A 20,695-nucleotide genomic window follows, 5' to 3' on the forward strand; every position below is an offset into this window, starting at 1 on the left:
AATTGCGCAATTAACAAATGTTTGTCAAGTTATCTCTGTCTCTATATATTTGTTGAGTGTCATACATATGTGTGTATATATGTATGTATGTATGTATGTGTGATTGTTTGTTTGCCATGCAAATGTCAAACTCTAATTCAAACAATAGAGAAAATGCTAAAATGCATTCCAACTGTCAGCTGCAACAAATACTATAACAACTACTACAGATGCAATTGAAGCTGTGACTGCAACAGCTGCCAGCTGTGGTGGCTGTTGTTGCTCCTGGTTACTGCTGCTGCTGCTGCTGTGGCACTAACTTCATGTCAATCCTTTGTGGTTTTGCCAGTCGTTTAATTTGAATTTAAAATGTTACTCCCACAATTTTTGTTTAGACCGCCGCCAGTTTTCCCGTTTGCTGGCCCTTGCACTCATTTTCCACTTATTTACAATTACCACATTTTATTATCCCCCACGTTGTGCTGTCAGCCCCGCTGCTACCCACCCATCACCCTTTGCCCATTGCATTTACACTTTGCCATTTTATTTACACTCCTGTTTATATTTGTCACACTTTTGTCTTTGTGCTCGCCGCCCACCCCCCAGTCGACCATTTTCTTCTCTCATGTCGTACATTTTTAACTGCACTTTGTGTATTTGTCAAGGCCCTAAACCTAAAGCGTAAACCCTAAACCCTCTAACCACGTTACCTCGACACCATTCCACAGGGCTTGTAGATTTTGATTGTGTTTTTGTTTATTTTGTTGCAATTTTAATTACTTTAATGAAAGTTTTAATTGCGAAATAGCAAAAACACAGCAGACACAGCGGCTCGTAATGAGTTTCTGTGGTCTAAGACAGCTTGGCAGCTACCAGCTAACAGCACAACGCAGCCACTTCCGTAACGCTTTACAATGTGCAATTTACCTTTCGCGTAAACATTTTAGTGCTGACGATCGATTGATATATTGATAGCAATTTGGCCAAAAAGAATGCAACGAGCAAACTGTGTGTGTGCATTATAAATTATCTAAGCATCAACTGGCAATTGCAAATTAAGAGTGTGCTCAATACTTCGTCGCTTGCACACACACACACATGTAATTGATGTTAGCGGCGGTGTCATCCCAGAGGATCCTTCATCACACACACCCACACACACACGCACACTTATGCAGAAGTGCTTGACCCACAAACGCAGGCAAGCAAATCAGCACAGCAAAAACGCATGTCATACTCTCGCTCAGTGCGAGAAATCGTTTAAATAAAATATGCACACAATTGAGAAACCACAAGGCTGTGGCAAATGAAATAAGTGAGCCGTAGCAAGCAACAACAGCAACAAAAACAATAACAACATCAGCAAAATAAATATATAGCTCATGACGAAAAAATTGTATGTACAAACCAAAGTCAATGAACTGCAACAGATAGAGCAAGTGCGACTATCTCTAGTGAATTTGTGCAATACTGCAGAACGTTGTGCTGAGTGCTTAGTATGTGTGAAAGTTCGATATGCGAATGTTGTTATTTCGTTATTTATTTGCATATGAAAACTATATTTATTTGTAGCTCTTGAGCTCCGCGCGTGTGTGTGTGTGTGAGTGTTAAAGAAATGCATACACAAATTAAGTATACGCAGTGTTGACTTATAATATACATAGCAGCATAAGAATTAGAATGTTTTGATAAACAAATATGTTTGTTAAGCAAATTTGATCATTCGTTTTGTTGCGTATACGTAATGTTTAAAGTGTGAAAGTTAAACAAGTCATTAAACGAAATTTTAATATGCAGTGTATTATTTTTAACATTTTTAAGCAAGACAGCAAGCTTTAAAAAAAAACCAATAAAACCATATGAGTAATCATCATTAAAAAACCGACTCACATTAACACATACACACATAATAATTAATAGTCACGCTCTGCTCTTGGAAACTTATGAAGAATTTAAAACTTTATTCTTTTGAAAGTTGTTCATAGAGTTGCTTAAAGTTGTTTTCTCGATTGTCCGTACCTTTGCTGAATTAAACAATTCTACGCCTTTAGGTGCAGCAAGTTATTGTTTGTTTGAATAAATATTATTGCTCGCCTTGAGCCCGCCTGATTTGCTGTATTATTGCATTTTTGGCAACATGCTTTTAATTGCACTTTGTATGTGCTCATTACCTTAAATAAAGCATGAGACAGCCAGAGATACACTCTTATATGTAGACTTATATGCAGCTGACTCTGCTCTGCTCTGCTGGCATTGGCAGCAATTTTAATGCAAAACTTGGCAGCAGGCGCAAACTGAAAAAACAAAAAAAAAAATTGTAGCATTTAAATGCACAAAAAGCCAATTCGCAAAAACAACAAATAAGGATTTACCAAATAATACAAGTAAGTGCAAAAGAGAGAACGCTGCAGAAGACAGAGTTGGCTTAAATGTCCATGTTTGTATGTGTGTGTGTGTGTGACACGTTTTGTTGCAAATGAAGACTAAAAGAGTAGCAAAGGCAGCAACTGAATGGAGGATATGGGCATGAGACTGAAAATGATATTGCCAAAAGCGTTGAGAAAAACTTTTTAACGGCACAAACAAGCCGGTTACACGCTAACCGGTTACATACACATGTGTGTGTGTGTGTGCGTGTGTATTTAATTTAAATGTGCAGACTGCTAAAAAATAATTAAACTGTAAATTGAAGTGTTTTTTTTTTCTTTTTGGCGCAACGGCAAGACAATTAGGAAATGGTCCTTTAAGCAGACTACAAATAATGACAGCAGCAGGCTTGGGCTAGGGGCAAGTTGTGCGGGCGTGGGCGTGGCCATTCGATATGCGTAGTTTTCCAATTAAATGCCAGATTTTTTTTTTTTGTTGTTTGCATTTCGGGCTTGCTCATTTCTTTTGTTTCATTTTGTTTGTTTACTTTTAATACTATTATTTTTTCATTTGCTGCAAACACACGCGGATTAGTGTGGAGCTGATGATGCTGCAATCGATTTGATTGGGGCTGCTGGTAATGTAGAAACGGTTTTTTAATTAAAGTGACGCGTTAATTGCATTAATCCGCAGTGTGTTTGGCTTAACGTTAGCGCTGGCATACAAAAGCGAAGCGTAGCCCATGCTGCATTCTAAGCTTGCATTTTACACAGTATCTGATATGATTAAGCTGAGGATATTTCATTAGGTAATGTGGTTCCTACTATGTGGCATAGATAGAAGTAGAGCTCCCAACTCAATTCAATCTAATTATATATAATCAATCGATTTGATTCGAAGCTAATTTTGTTATTTTATAAACTGTTCTATTTTACAAATAACAAATTATGCATTAAAATAATTCTAATGTTTACATTCATTTCACTTGCAGCTCTCTTTTGGATTTAAATGCATATAGACCACAAAGTTAAGGCAATTGACATTTATTGGCAAGAAGCGGCAAACGGAAGTGCCCACTGACCGACCGCCGCACAACAATAAAAGCATAAAATAGATATAATAAAAAATAGTTCTACATACACAAATGTCATCAGTGGAAAATACGAACCGAAGGCTAACAGAAGGCTTGCAAATGTCGATGCCAACAACAACAAGAAGAACAACAACAAATACAAAAGGCGCGAGCGCCATGGCTTTGTCCTCTCTAAAGCGTGGGCGTGGCCGTCTGGCCGGCTTTAGTTGTATCTGTTGGCCGGGCTTGTTGCTGCTGCTGCTGGTGCCGGGTAAGTGAATGTTTTATTTAAAGCGCCATAAAAACACAACGTAAGAGAATAATATGAAAAAAAAGAAGAAAATCGAAGCTTATTTCGGCAAAGATTTGTACAAAGTCTGTAGATTTAATAAGGCACAAGCAACAAAGGGAACAGGGCAGGGCAGTCAGAAAAAAATAAAAAACTTTGACGGTATATTTACAAAAGTTGTAAAGCCCAAAAACAAATGACACAAAACTGACAGCCCCGAAGAGCCGACGATAATTAATTTTTAAGCTGCACAAAATGAAGCGCGGACAAGTGACAAGCAAAAGGGACCCGAGAGTGATAGCTGCAGAGATAGAGATGAAATCTGTGGCTGTGGGCTGGGGATGGGTATGGGTTTGGGGAGACAAAATCAATCGTTCGTAAAATAAACAAATCTTATTTTTCCGCAAACATTATTTCTCATCAACGACAGTGGTCCACAATAGCAACAACGACAACAACTACAGCGACAGCGACAGCAACAGCAACATTAACTGAAAGCAGTGACGACAACAAAATATTTCATAAATGTGCGCAATCATCTGCATAAAATGTTGGGCGGGTCGCAGCAGCAAGAGGATGCAAGCCACAAGCAAGTAGTGTAATAATTGCCGAGGGGCGCTTGAGAACATCTCTAGGGAATAACTAGCATTGAACTGAAAGAAAAGTTGGCGAGCATTGAAGCCAAGGCTGAGAATTTAGCTTAAACATTTTATTATATTATTAGTATTATTAACAAATGCATAATTAATTAATCTAAAAGAAAAGTTCGCAAGCTGCTGACAGAAAAACATTTGTTAATTGAATTTTCATAAATATTATTAAGTCATCATTATTTAAAATAGCAATTCCAATCGAATAGCAATATCTCTCAATCGCTAGTTTAACTACTTCGAGTGCTGCGACTGCCAATAGCTGGCTCATGCTTTTTATTTACTTTGATTCTGTTTATTTATTTCATATTTGGCTCTTTTTTTGTTGTTACTTTAATGGCCAAAAGCCATGCGGGCAAAGAAAAACGCCAGACAGAGCAGACAACAAGCGCTAGGACCGAAACAAAATGAAAATAAAGCAACTAGGAAACAATGTTGCTCATAATTTTTTGCGTGATAAAGTCGCATTTGCTGGGATTAAATGGGATTTTGCTGCAATTACGCCTTGAGCATTGTGCCTCAGCACAAAATTCGAAGTGCAGCTTGTGTTGGAAAACAAACAGGGCGTAAGCTCTGTAAATAGCTTTGCTATTGATTTCAGGCTGCACACAGCTGAAAAACTCATTTTTGCTTTTAGATCCTCTGCAGCAGGCGATCGATACTTTGCACTTTATGCTAAACACAAGCGAGTTGAGCTGAGGTCCAAACAGAGTGCAGCTCTCCAATTTCGCATAGCCAAATATGCTGCCAGATGCAACATGTTGCAGCCAACAATAACAACAATAACGATTCCCCAAATTGCCTGCATGCAGCTGACAAAGAGTGGGTGGCAATTGAACTTTTGGGCTGATGCATTGTGCATACGCACTGTGGTGCGTCTTAGTCAGCGCCTGCGTTGCCACGGGTCCTATTCTTTTGCTTTAGCACTCAGCCAACACTCCACTTTGCATATCACTCGAACTTGCACTTTGCAGCTCCAATTTTTCATCCTTCCGATAAAGGCTCTGCCAGCTCGCCATGGCCCTAGCTCTGGCCCTCTCCCTGTCTCTGGCGTAGGTGCGTATGAGCGTCGATTGTTTTGGGTTTGGCTTTGTCTCGCTGACTTTTGCCATTTGCTGTTTTGACATATCAACTTGGCAAGAGTCAAGCGGCCAGGCCATCAAGCAATCCACATACCTGTCTTCATCAGTGTCCGCCCCTCAACAACAAGTAACCAAGTGAAAAGTCAAGCCTTTTCCCTGATAATGTACTAAAGTTCTAGCTGCTTTAACTAAAGTCCCTTTACTTATCTCGTTTCTTGCGCTAATGCGACATTACTCTCTAAACTTCTTCAGCCTTTTTTAATTATGAAAATCGGCTCGATAGTTTTATTCCACTTTAGTAAAATAAATTACTTTTTTCTGTTATAAATTAACAAGTCAATGTCTTTTAGGATAATGCATATATTTATTTCTGGAAGTCTATGGGCTTAAGCGCTTATTGTGTAAAAATTTAAATTAAAAGATTCTTCAACAAATTAAGTTATTCGTCAAATAAGCACATTTCATTTAAATACAAACATTCAATACAAACATGAAAGATATGTTTGCAATAATGTAACAATAATTTGGCTCAAATCAGTTTCAACAATAAGCGCCCTCTCAACAGCGAAGCTCTCGTTCGGCCACAGCAGCAAACAGATCGAGCGCATTTGAACGAAAGATGCGATGTAGGCTGCTCATTGATTCTTGATTAGAAGCTGATGACACAGACTTACGCTCTTTGAGTGGTTTGAGCTCTCAATGATCGCAATCTGATCAATGTGAGTGAGGCTGGCAGGTAGAATAGCAAGCAAGCCCCCAAGCAGCTCAGTTTGGTTGGGAACTGTTGGCGAGCGAACAAGCAGCGTCAGCAGTTGTCAAAATAAATGATAAGTAATTTAAGTTATTCGTTAAATAGGAATATTTTGTTTTAAAAACAATTTATATATCATATAAAAAGAGATTCTTTTTTTTGTTTCATTGTAAATGTTTTTGCCTTGAAATACATTTGGCAATTCTTGCATCTAGTTTGTGAGGCGCTGCTTTTATTTGTGTAATGTTGTAAATAGTAATGATGCATTGATATATTTACGAAATGCATCGCTGAAATAATGTATAAAAAAATGCATAAATATTTATATTTATGTTATGTAATTCCAGAAAAATTAAAATCCAACAATGTTTTCTGTTGAGACTTACTATAAATATCATATCACAATTAGTATTCGTTTATTTCAATTTATGAAATCCCTTAATATGTATACATATCTCTTTTTAAGAGGCCTACGTCTCTGAGCTGGCGCTCAGCTCTGCTTAAAATGGATTTCATAAATTGTGCAAAACAAAAAAAAATACAAATTGTTATAAATTTGCATTTAATTTGCGCATTTGCAAAAAACTTAAGCAGAATTAAAAATGCAAAATATGATGCAGTTGAGTTTATTTTTATTGTGGCTGAAACACTTTGCGTGCGCTGGCGAGCTTATGAATTAAATAATAAAAAACGTGGGTGCTACAAAAAACAAGTGAAAAACTGGCTTAAAATCTCAGAGCTGCAGCTTACAAAAATAAATGTTCAGGCAAATGGTAACAAGCGACTGTGAGATACGCTGTAAAATTAAAGACATATATATGCATTTTAAATTATGTAAACGAGCTTGTGAAATTGTTTGCTTATAAATTATGCCAAGTTGCCAGACTATAAATCTTATATTTATAAAGTGTATGCTCCCCTTTAAGTACACAAACTGTTGTAAACATTTTTGATGCATTGCATAAAAACTGTGTGTGTGTGTGTGGAGCAATAACGGCTCACTAAAAACAGCAACAAGATGGTCAATGTACCCGCAGTTACCGTTATGCTATTGTTGTTGCTGTTGCTGTTGCTTTTGTTGTTGCTTTTTATTTTTGGTTATGAAATATGAGTCAAGTTTTCAATGCATGCCGGATGCATTCATTACCGTTGACGTTGTGCGTGTGTGTGTGTGTGTGTGTGTGTGAGAGCAATTTAAGCCAGGCAGCGAGAGCGAGAGCACTAGTGTTGGCAAGCGGAAGCGTCGACAAGACTCATGCATACATATGTATGCCATTATGCAACAACTGTACTTGCAACTGTGTGTGTGTGAGTTCTGACTATTTTTCTTGTGTTCCTTTCTATTTTTTTTTTGGAACATTTATGACAAATGCAGAGACACAGACTAACAAACTTGATGTGCTCATGCATATGTATGGATTTATAAAAGCCAACAGCACAGAAGAAAACAAAAAAATGGCAGCAAACAAGAACTGACCAAAGCGACGCCTAATGTTGAACTGAGCTATGAATTGCCAATAAAATGTTCAGCATGTTATGTAGTTAAAAGTCAATAACAAGCACAATTGCTTTGTTACCCCCATAAAAATCTCTTAGGCAGCGCTATAATTTCTTAATCTACATCAAATGTTGACAGTTTTATTAAAAAATAAAACAAAAACTTTTGCTTTTGCTTTTAGCAAATGTGAACCAAATGAAACAGGAAATGCCAGCCAGAAATACAACTCAAAAGCTGCGCAAATTGTGTGTGTGTGTGTGTGTGCGTTTTCTTCTAGGGTTCAGTGCCTCAGCGTCTCGGCGGGAAAGTGTCAGTTTGGGCTTGTGGTGACAAAGTTCGCAGAAGGCAATGGCACAAGCATTACCCATGAAATATGCTTCGAGTTGCTCTCCACGCTGCTTGTATTGATGTTTGTTCAAGTAGAAATGAGAAAAGTTTTTTCGGTCAAAAAGAAAGCGCAACAACAACAACAGCAATAAGAGCAAGTTACTGTGGGTCAAATTTAGTTTGGTAATCAAAGCAAGCGCAGTTTGCCGTGTGGTGGCTGAAAAATTCCTTGAATTTGTTTGTTTTTCGTGCGCAGGCATAAGAAATAAAAAAATCTACCAGGCAGGAGCGGACAAGAGTGTGAGTAAAATGAAACTAATGTAATGGAAATTCGAAATTATTGAAAATAAATGAAAACAAATAAATATTCCTTAAGCATTTTGCTACCCCCAAAATCAAACTCTCAATGCTCTCGAGGGTGCTGATGTGAAGCGTCGGCTGGCTGTTGGTTTATCTCTCGAGGGAGACCAAGTGTAGTATGTGCTTCCTGGAACGGAGCATTAGAGCTACTTACACGCTTTTGAACTTTGAAATTCCCCACTCAACGCACATGAGCGTTGTCTGTTGGAGTTCTGCTTGCTTTTCGATATACAATTTCAAAAATTTCTTTAAATTAATCCATTTGATATCAGTTATTGTAGAGCATTGCTGCTGCGACGTGTCAGATTTTCTTAGACTCTGCTCTGGCTCTTTGGGCCTTGGTCTCGCTTAATGGCGTGTAAGTGTACAAATTGCCTAGATTAGTGCCTAAATTAAAAATGAAATTGAAATAAATTAAATATTTGCCCAAATTGCCGCGCGGCAATCTGAGACGCGGCGCTGCCTTAACCTCTGGCATCTCTACTTACGACTCTCAGCTTTTAGTAGTAGGCGTTGGGATTTTTCAAATTGTTTTCTTTTATTTTATTTTGAATTTATATGCACGCGTCTGAGCCTCTCTGTTGGCTTCCACTTGTTTGTTTGCGCTCAAGCATGAAGAGAACAAGTGTTTATTATTGGCATGGAAAATCAATTAGCGCTAAGTGGAGTGCGTAGTAGGAGCTTGTCTACGAATAAGTAGATAATTAAATTCTAAAACATTTTCTAATAACAAATTATGCGCATAATTTTCGACAATATAAATGCGAGTTAATTTCAAAAGCCAGCCCGACAGAGATCATTAGAATAAAGTAAAGCGCATTGCAGACAAGAATTTAATTCATTACTTTAACATTTTCCGTTTTCCTCACACTATCTAAGCTGTCGAAAAAAAAAGAGAGTGCACGTTGCTGTAGCCGCAACTAGTCTAAGGATATGCCACACCTGCCTGAGCTGAGCGGCCAGCATTGGCGTCAGGATAAATGTTTATGTTATGACATCTTTAAATTTTAAGGTGCATTAGTGTAAAGTGCTTTTTCGCCAAAGATGTGAGAGAATGACGATGAAAAATGCGATGCGAAACGAGTGCAAAAATGCTCTTAACACTCTCACGCTTTTCCATTTCCACTAAGTAAACAGTTAAACGATATTCGTATCGGTCATAGCCAAGCAAAAATATTTAATAAATTTATATTAAATATATTCGCTCAATTAATTGATGTAGCATTAACCAATGTGCACTATCTACTTTGATCTGAGTCGATAGCGCTATGCACATTTTTGTCGCCTGTACTGTACGCCTGCCTAAGTTAGTTCGGCGTGCAGATGTGTGAGTGAAATTTAGCACAACATCCTTAAGCTGCAGCTGCCATTTGCAGCAGCATCCCGTTGTCTTCCAGCCCACAGCCACAAGCCACAGCCGCATGCCACGCCCAGCTCGCCCACATTGCACTCACGACAGCGTTGGCGCAAAATGCAATTTATACATTTCCGTTAAGCAAGCGAAATAATTTTTTTTTTTTTTTAACACCTCTGCTGCTTTTTGTGCTTATGCCAGCAACAAGGATTTGCTCTTAGCGCTCTAAGCAGCAAACTACATGAATTTAGCTTTTAACATAATCACACATTCAATAGCTAATTAAAGTCGCGAAATTTGATAAGCAAATATATTGGAGTGTGTGCATGTGTGTGTGTTGGTGTCTTAATTTATGTGCTGCGTGTTTTGGCACGCGCATGAGAAAAGAAAAATATTTAATTTTCCAAATCAATAAACACGCTGATTGCATTGGGGGCGACAATTGCTGAATGCCACTCAGGGCAATAAATCTAAGGCAGTCGATTTTTGAAGAAAGCTACTGGCCTACTCGGCCAGCATTGACCACCAGCACCAGCAAGAGCAGCACGAATGGGAACAGTTAGTAACTGTTCAACTGTCAATGTCAGCTCGCATGACCATGAAGCGAGCGCAAAAATAATTGAATTCCCCAAACGCCAAACTGGAATTTTAATTTGCACCCCCCACCCACAATAGTCAGTGTGCTAACTGAAAAAAAAAACGAACTCACACCAAAGAATTTTAGAAGCAACCCTCGCTCGATTCGGTTGATCAGTATGCAAAATGTGTGCGTGCCAAAATCAGCGTAAAGTTTGCAGCCAAGCCATAGCCATGGCCAACAAGAGAATATGAGTATCAATGGGCGGGTGGGCAGTGGGTGGCGCACATTGTCACACGTACTTTGAGCTACCAGCGAATTGATGTCTTTGAAAATTAGCAGCCTGTATTGGCAGGCGAAAGAATTTCCGGCCAAATTGTACTTTTGTGACTTGGCAAAGCGACGCCGCTTCCACTGGGCTGGGCTCCTCCAAAGCGAAAATAACAAATAGAAAACCAATTTGTACGCGCGCATCTGAGAGTATGCAATGCAATTTAAATGCACAATCGAATGGGTTGCGATTTATTTTAATGTTCATTTTCAAATTCTTCATCGATAAGTACAGAAAAATCGTCTTTGTTCTTTAACAGATGAATGTAGTTGCCAGAGCTCTGCTCATTATAGCAGTCGAAGCAGCAATCAGAAGATTGAAGATTGATTGTTACTACCAAGAACTGTAAACAACTCTAAGCTTAGTTTGAATTTGCAGGCAAAAGCAATCAGAGATTTTCATTAATAGACAACTGGGCTCTTGGCTTACAGTGCTTTGATATTTGTTGTGCAAAGATTCAAATTTGTAAATGCCTTTGAAAAGTTGTTCAAAATGGTTTATTTATCTTTTAGTTGCTTAAATTGTTTTAAAACAAAAGCTTGTAAGCTGCATGTCAATAGAATTAATTGCTACAATTTGATTTCATGTTAATTTTGTTGATTTATGCTGAAATATTTTGCTACAACTTTAGCCAGAGTATAAATTACAGACAGGTGTAAATTTTGCTTCGAGTGCGCTTTGCCAACGAAATGGAACAAAATTAGCTGTCAGAGATATGAGCTGCCATTACGCATACGACTTGTTGTCCAGCCGCACTACTAACACAAGCAGTATTCTAGCCTTGAGATGAAACAATTGCTGAGATTGAATGTTCGGTACGTTTTTTTAGTGTTCACTTTCATTTCGACCTTTGACATAGCCTCGTGTGCTGCCCTCTAGTCATGCTTGCTCAGTATTAATTGCTGTGACATACTATTTAAGTTGAGATTTTATTGCGCTGTGTCAACTCCACTGTTGTTTGCTTTGTTTTGTCTAACGCCAAATTGATTGAATTTACTGCTTAAAGCTGCTACCAACTTGCCTGCTCATAAAGACTTACTACTGTCTGTGTGTGTGTGTGTGTGTGTGTTGGACGCGGTATATTATTTGAAATCCGCTTGGCAAGCTAGGATTTGTAATGAAGATATACAGCACAGACAACGGGACTGATTACACACACACACACAGACAGAGAACGAATCACTTAGTTTCACATTACAAAGCGCAGGCTGGCTGGCTGGCTGGCTGGCTGGCTGGGTGAGAGCGAAGCTGAAATAAACTCCTTTGACTCGGGCGTGTCTACTTATGGAACATATAAATTAATGAATTCGATGCTTATCAATAGAACACAGCAAGCGACCATGACAACAACATGTGTATAACAATCTGTGTGTCCATCTATTAGTTTGTTAGCTTTGTCTTGTGTGATTATGTTGAAGTGACTCAGTTTAGATTTAGAGCAGCCAACCACAATAGCTTGAGCTTGTGTGCGTATCTTAAAGTCAACAAGAAGCAGCTTTGGTTTGGCGCTTACTTCATTTCATTTAGGCTTGATAAAAGACTTGGCTCTTCAATCATGCTTTTGTATCCTTATATATATATCCTTATATACCTCAACGCAACTCTGCCCATGGCTGCTGCTGCTGCTGTCTTTGCTTTGCACAGGGATTTGTAATTTGTTTTTGATAAGAGAGCTGTGGGCGCATTAAGTGCTTGACTCGTATCAGTTTATCATCTACGCGTGTTCGGGCTCAGACTGAGCTCAGCTTGAGCTGCTGCTCTGTTTATTACTGCATTAGACATAATTCTGTTAATCGGATCAGCAGCTGGCCAGCCAGCTGTGATAGTTTGGGCTTTCAATAAGAAATTACTCTGTAGTTAACCTCTGGCTCGACATACTGCAATTTATTTAACATTGACATCTGCATTGATAGAAGGTAAGAGAGCTCATAGAGTTCGCAATTGCAAATTGGAATGTTGATAACTGGTTAACGCCACTTGACAGTTCGGGCAGACATCGCCCACGAGCAAGAGGGCAAGCATCCAAATGCTTTTGTACGTATACGTAATTTCTTTCTACCGATATCAGTGAGCTGCAGCTTGTTTTATTTTTAACTGTCACTGCGCGTATGTTTATAGTTATTTGTTTATATGGTAGAAACATGTACAACTGTATCTCCATCTCTGTCTGTCTGTGTGTGTGCATCGAATTTGGGCAGACATTGTTCCATCAAACAAACCAATTTTCGGTGTTTTTCCAATAACATTTCACATCCTGCCACGTATTCAAGCTGCCTGCCTGCCTGCCTGTTAACTGTAAACTGCAAATTGTTGGGTTTGCATTTCATTTCTTTGTTTTTTTTTTTTGTGGCAGTCTCTGGCTGCTGTTGTTGTTATTGTGGTTGGCTTCGCTCGTAGCAGACAAGGTAGTAAATAGAGTGCCAGGGACACGGGACAGCTGTACATTTTACTGAACTGTCTGCAGAAGTCGAAACATTCTTAATTAAAGCATTCAGATATACCCAATACTGACAATGAACAATAAAGCGATTGCAGCTTATAGACATTTTTTCTCTATGATTATTTCATTTTCAGCTCTATTTTTTTTGGGTTTTTCTTGAAATGGACATGAACAGTTTCTCAAGTGCAGGCAGCAGCAGCAGCAAAAAAATGTAAATACTCTCGTTGCCAACTCAAAATATCAATTTATCTTTCGGGGAAAACTCCCAATACGCAATGTGCAACATGCAGCCCGCAACTTGCAACTTTAGACTACGAATGGTGCATGCTTTGCATGCGAAATGCTTCCTGATGATCCTGGACACGTAAGCCTGCAATTTTTCAACTTGAAGATGCTAGCGCCAGTTCGCCCATGACGACGCATAAGTAGCTACAACAGCAGCATTTGATGTTGGGCATGGGAGCAACTGTCTAAAATAAAATAAATTACTAAACAATGTTGGCCAATGCTGCGGTGCCTTTAGTTCCAGCACTGAGCACCTTGGAGCAGCTGTCAGTGCTCTTCTTGCTGTTGTTGTTGTTTCCATTGCTATGATGGGGCACTGACGTGCAGGCATTTTTGGTAGCCAAGCACTTTAATCTAAAAGAGTTGGATAGAGACTCTCTAAGAGTTGTGTCTGTTTAAAATTTTATATTTTGTTTATGGCACACAAATGGCATTGTTATGTACTTTATAGCTATCTAGGGGCTAAAGAGCGACGCTCTTATGACTTTATTGAGTAAGCTACACTTACTGAAGTCTATAATGACAAATTGACATATTAGAATATTTATTTATTTGATTTATTTGCAAAAACTAAATCGATTTAAATTGCAATTCGAAAACATAAATTACAAACTTGTTTTTCACAAAAAAATAATCACTATATCGCCAGCAGCGTATATATTCGATAGCAAATGTGCAAACATTCATGCAAAATCTATCAAACAATGCGAAGCGCACAACAAAAAGAAATTGAACGTGGAAAGACAGCGACCATTTGGTCATGCATTTGACATGTCATCTCCATTGAGCGCAAAACATATAAACGACTAAGCTTTGCAAATAGGTGGAGAGCGTCATTCATTTGTATTTTGCATGTGTGTGTGTTTTCTATGTGTGTGTGTGAGTGTTTTCCAATAGCCGCCAAAGCGTCGCCGCAAGCATCATCATGCATATACAAAGTCACAAATGTCTGAGGAACATTCAGTAAAAACTCATTTCCATTGATATACGATGAGCAGGGGAAGAGAATGGGAATGGGAATGAGGGAGGAGTAATGTCAGTTATATATTTTAGCGTTATTTTACTTATAGTTGCCGACAGCAATTGGTTATATTTGTGTCTCTTTAATTGCACTAATAATAACAAGAATTTGTACATTTTTATTAATTACGCATACGCAGAGACTTACACAGATTGTCTCAAATACAATATTTAATGAGAAAAATATATACATAATTTTTACTTGTTTACATTTATATATATTTTTTATAATGTGTATACTTAGGACTTTAAAATATAGTCTTTGATATAACTTAAGTGAACTATTGCCTAGAAGATTGTTAATTGAGTTGCTGCCTTAATCATTTAATAAGATCTTGCTAAGAAATTTAGTAGGAGTTTTTAAAGTCTATCTAGTTTTTTGAGGCTTATTTTATAATCTTTTGCTGAATTTACTAATAGCTGCTTTTAAAACAATAATTTTAGTAATCGTAATAACAACAATAAGTTTAGTAAATAAGAAATTGTGGATTTTTGACTGTTTTGTACCTCTTCGCCTTACAAATTTTAATTTCTTGGGATTTGTACATCTACGAAAAATAGTTTTCCATATTTTAAATATCATACTCCCCTACTTTAATTATTAAGTCTTACTTATTATCAAGAGCTTCAGTGCCTTTAAAACTTTGCAGTGCATTTCGTATTCGTCGATCGAAAGCTGAAGCTGATTTATTACCAATCCTTTTATACACTGACATTATATATTGTTGTAATTGTGCTTGCATGTCGTGAACATGACAACGACAACAGTCTGCAAAAAAATACAGATTTGGAGTTTCATTTAGCATATTGAAAACCCCAAAAAAAATAAATCTATTGTTGTTGTTGTTGTTGCCGTTGTGGGTATTGTGAAGCAGTGAAGCGAAAATCGTCAGCGATTCAATTCAAATATGTATAATAATAATAAAATTTGTATGCAAAATAGGCGTTGAGTGTTAAATACAAGCAATAAGAATAGAGTGAGGGCAGCAAGCGGGCAGAGAGAGATTGTTCGACAATTTACATACACATGCAACGTGAGCGAGAGCACTTGTTGTTGTTGTTGTTGTTGTTGCTGTTGTTTGCATTGGTTGTTGGGCATGTTGAAAAATCGTAATCAAAAATTGCGCAATAATTTGCATGTTTATTTAATAGTCGAGAGACAACCAACGGCAACCAGGCGAGCAACTAACCCAACCAACTATCCACAAAAGTCTATCCTCTCTATGTGTGTGCGTAACTGTGTGACTGTGTGTGTGTGACAAACACGTTTTGAATGCGCCAATTGCAAACTGCATCTGCTTTTTGTATTTGCTGTTAGTTTCGGTTTTACTCTCTTTCTGTTAAACAGCAGTCACCACACAATGCTTTGTATATTGCTATGTCTGCTTTTAATTTTTTACTTTATGCTCTAATGAAATTGTGTGCGGGCAGCACATTTGTCTGATGATGAGAATCACACTGCAGCGTTTTCTCGGAAAACATTTTAGTTAGTTAGTGCAATGCAGCGACTGAAAAGTTTGCCGCAGCTTTTATGACACACACACAAAATAAGCAAAAGTCTCATTTCCTGTTAATTTTGCACAATTAGTGCACAGCATTTGTTATTTAACTTTAAGCTGCCTAAACGGCATTTAATATCAGTCTGTGAGCAATTGAATAGATAAATCAGCCGGCCCAAAGACCCAAATAAATATGCCAGCAATTTTTGTTATTTCTTTTGAAAATAGCAAAAATAGCAGAGGTAACGGCCTTATCGTCATAAATGACTTCACACACAGATGCCACAATATTTTGACTGTTTTGTAATTTATTTGACATATTTATGGGTTCATAAATACACTTATATATGTGTGTGTGTGTGTGTGTGTGTATAAAAATGCGTTTATTTCGATTTGCTATTGCCAGTGATTTTGTGTTGCTTTTATTTTGATTTTCTTTTTTAGATTTTGTGGCAAATAGCAAAATATGCAGCAATGCACATGCACATGCCCATGTATGTGTGTGTGTGTGTGTGTGTGGAATGTTTGGACTTCTTCCAAGCCTAGTGTAGCGTATACGACGTGTGGTCAAAGTTGCAAAAGCAAAAACATAAAACACTTTTTGTGTGCTACGATTTCTAGCGTGTTTATTTTGCGGCCCAGCTGCATAGACTATTGACAGCTGATAATAAAAAATTGTCAAAAAAAATGTCGAGAGAGCGAGCACAACATATGAGTGCAATGGCCCCGGCTTGCTGTTCAATAAAGTGTTATAATAAAAACCTCAATATGAGTGAGTTTCATTTCATTTGTATTTGCTTGAAGCGCTTGCAGCTTGACTCTTTGCCAAAGCAAACTGGAAACACACACAGCGTTGCACATTAAACAGTCCACGCCTTTACGCATTTAATTTATGTATTTACTTTTGGTTTATTTGTTTTTCATTTGCCATGCAGCTATCACAGCCGCCAAGCATGTCCTTTGATTGTATGCCCACCACCTGCGGCATTTGCATTGCGCGCCGTTCAAGGACTTATTGAAATTCCAAAGTTGAATTGCCTGCAAGACACAGACGAGTCGCCTGTCGCCAGTCGGCCTCACTGCAGTGTTGACAGCCAGAGAGTAAAGCGACAGGACGTACCACAATCGTTTTCTCGTCATCAAGTGGCCAGCCGTGGCAGCTGCTGGCGCTGTGCACTTTTCTTTTTTTTTTGTTCACTCTGGTCAGGCTTTTGCGGCTGAAATGTCTCGGTCTACGTCTGAGTCTCCCAGCTGTATGTGGGCGACCGCGACATAACTGTGGCTCGGCTCACACTTCTGCGGGGCTTCAGCCGGATGCCAGAATTGTATTTTCGGCAACACAGTTAGTCAAAAGGCGTAGAGACGTTGTTGCTTGGCTTTTGTCGTCTGTCAAACAATTTACTTGGCTGCTTAAGTTTTGATCGGCAAGCGTCAAATGCATTGCGCTTTGTCTGTAAAGTTTTATAATAAGCCAACTTATTGGGGTCAAAGTACGTTCTGTGGAAAATCCAAGCAGTAATGCTTAAATATATTTAAGTACAGTTAGGGTTGAGCTAATACAAATATTGTTTATTATTTATTTTTTTGTTGTGCTTGCTCTTCAGTTAGATATGCAATGCTCTCAACTCCTCTAGACAATGTTAAATTGCAGTTTCTGTTATAGCTCTGTTAATCTTTGCATAGAGCAAACTTTATGTCATTCACTTCCTTTAGCATAATAAGCTAATTACAATCAAATCGCACTTTTGATTACCACATTTATTTTTTGTTTTATTTTTTTATTTATTTGTGGTTTATTTATGTTAGCTCTTTAGCTCAGCGCTTTAAATTTTTTTGACGCATAACATATGAAAAAAAAAGAAAACGAGACAAGCAAAACTGTAGCAAACAAGTGATGGCGAAACAGCAGCAGCCACAAGCGAACAACAGACAAAAGAGATAGATAGTTGTAGAGCATGAAAAACGGAAAACCAAACTTACAATAGAACTTTACAACATGAGAATATGATAAAGCTTGAAAATGCTATTCGGGCTGCTGCTGCTGCCGCCGCCGCTGCTGCTGCTGCTGCTGCTAAATGGAGAGCCATTAAAAGTGGACATTTGTAAACATAAACTGACAGATAAACACCCAACAGCAGACATAGGGAAACTTTATCTGGCCCAGTGCAAGGTGTGGGCGGTGGGCGGTGGGCGGTGGGCGGTAGTGGACAATGGGTTGAACTTGCAGTTTTCATTGGTTTACATTACCTGCAACCAACGTTCGTTCGGGCTAGAGAAAGTCGTTAAAATACTTAACAAACGTAGATTTGTAAACTTTTTATAACAAAATAAAATGCTAGAAAAAAGTTCTGGTATATGTATGGCAGGGTTCGGTGTCGAGTGGGGGGAGGGGCAGTGGCTGTTGTTGGAGGCCACAGCAACAAATTCAACGCTATGCTGAAGGACAATTTTACTCACGATAACTGCAACAAGCGAACAATAAAGGCTGCCATAAAGGCAGTAGGTTGGATTGGAAAATACAACGATACATGTAAAAAAACAAAAACAATGCGCACGCTTATAATATGGGTCAATATGAAACAAAAGCATTGTAAATATTACAAAAAAAAAAAGAGAAAAACAAGCAAACAACAAGCGCTGAATGTTAAACAAAAACAACACCAAAGAGCGAGATGCGACTCTAAATAGCGCTATTCACAATTATTTATATGTGTGTGGCGCTATTAGGCACAACATTTGTTGTCACATGCAACGCACAACAGTCAGTGGCCAGGTCAGAGTCCACAAGCTTATCAATAGACTCACCTCAGCTCTGTCCAAGCATCTCATTGTGCTCAGTTTACTTCTCTTTCATCTGTAGCAGTTTTTGTACTTTCTGCATTTGTCAAGAGTATTAACTCTCTTACTCAATCAGCAGCTGCAAATAAAGTTCTTATTGTATTGCTGGCTGATAAAGAGAACATAAGCACATTTCGCTTCGACGACAAGTGAAACTGAAGCACAATAGTAAAACTTGTCAGCGGTAGCCAAAGGAGCAGCAAACAATCGACTATAACAATCTTTTGCCAATACATTTAACACGATTACCAAATATCTATGCTAAATCGTATTAGCCTTTCATTAAGATTAAGCCAACATAAGACGCATTCAATATGTTGCGTCTGATACATTATTACTAGTGAAATTAACATATAGATTTATACCCCCTAGTAGTATCTTATTTAATTTTAATACCACTATACTACAATTTTCCTTAATTCAGAGCCTCTTTGTATTTTTTTTTTTACAAATTTTAGTGTGCTGATCTTCGGAACACTCTAAATAAATTTAAAAAGTTGGACTATTTCGTAGTAAAATATCCATAGTTTATAAAATATTTTGTTGTTTTTTAGTTTTTATAATTATTAATAATTATTAGTGAACATAACTCAAGCAAATAATGTTTTGTCTTACAGTATTGCATAATAATTGAATAAATTTAAAGGAGAATATAAGAACATAATAATATTTTATTCAATAAACTAACGCTTGCTTTAAATTTATGCTCCAAGTGTTTAATATAAAAAGCAACTCAGTATTTGAATTTTTCAGTATTAGTTTGGTATAAAATATTCGAAAATTCATTCATCAAATTATATCTTGAAAACTAAGCTAAGAAACCTTTTGCTTCTTTGGTAGGTGCTCTGGGGCATAATGCTTAGTGTTATTCTAATTAATTAATCAATTTTTTGTCTTTGCTCTGATTACAAAAAAGATATGTTAACAATCTCACATACGCTATAAGCAGCTGAGCTTAAATTTCAAAAGTTATTTACACCAAGCTCGACGCAATCTGTCGTTGCTCTCTGGTGTCAACACCTACTGAAGTGCGCTTGATTTCATTAGCGTATATAATTACTTGATTATACTCGTCTACAATAAAAGTGTGTGTGTGTGTGTGTGTGTGTGTTTGTTTGTATACTTGCAGATTTTATTGTGGCACTCAAGGATGTTTCGGTAATGATACCGCAGGCGGTAAAGCGAGGCAGCAACGCCTTGTTCATCTGTAATTACGATATGGAAAATGATACGCTATATTCAGTCAAATGGTACAAAGGCAAGCGTGAGTTTTATCGCTATACGCCCAAAGAGAATCCGGCCATGAAAGTGTTTGCCATGACAAGTGGCCTCAACGTAGAGGTGAGTACGAATATGTGTGGCAGTCTCAGCTTTTTAGGCTGTGCTCTCGGCTCTCGACTCGTCGCGTCTGTGTGGCAACATTAAGCGCACATGCTGCAGTTGCGTGTAATAAAATAACAAACGCGCTGTAAATTATGCCCATAATAGCTGATTGCATTAAGCCAGTAGCCCAGCTCACAACAATCTCTGAATGTTGTAATTATGCTCAGCAGCAGCAATAACAACAACAGCAGGCGGAGTAAGTCGCAGTTACCAATTAGTTCTGCTTGCTACTGACTTGCGGCTCATTAAAAAACAATATATGCAGATTGCATAAAAATATATTCACACGCACACCCATAGAGAGTTGCAACGAAGTTTTCGACTTTAATTATTACAATGAAATGCGCTCGAGCCAATTAGGTGAGCAGGCAAATTGGGTTAAACGGCCGGTAAGCCAATACCAGATCCAGCGACCACTTCAGTTCACACGTTCAGCTTCAGCTCAGAGTTTCAGTTGGCAGCCAGTGTCATATTTTTGCATATTAAAGGCTATGCTTAAATGCAATTTATTAAATTTTCATTTTTATTAAGTGGATTTCAGCATGAGGTCACGCTCGAGTGTCAAAGATTAAATTTACCATTGACAATTTGCA

At 38.0% G+C, this 20,695-nt stretch overlaps 1 protein-coding gene across 1 annotated transcript in view; it reads left to right on the plus strand.

Moving 5' to 3' along the window:
* Nucleotides 1-20,695, plus strand: part of LOC108608481 (beat-Ic) — a 37,147-nt gene that overhangs the window by 9,847 nt on the left and 6,605 nt on the right. Inside the window, exons 2-3 of the mRNA XM_017999876.2 lie at nt 3,338-3,689; nt 19,849-20,060. Of these exons, the coding sequence (XP_017855365.2) occupies nt 3,491-3,689; nt 19,849-20,060 (411 nt within the window). The 5' untranslated portion in view covers nt 3,338-3,490. The remainder of the gene's footprint in view (nt 1-3,337; nt 3,690-19,848; nt 20,061-20,695) is intronic.

This window comes from Drosophila busckii, unplaced genomic scaffold, assembly GCF_011750605.1.
Source record: "Drosophila busckii strain San Diego stock center, stock number 13000-0081.31 unplaced genomic scaffold, ASM1175060v1 hic_scaffold_25, whole genome shotgun sequence".
Taxonomy (NCBI): domain Eukaryota; kingdom Metazoa; phylum Arthropoda; class Insecta; order Diptera; family Drosophilidae; genus Drosophila; species Drosophila busckii.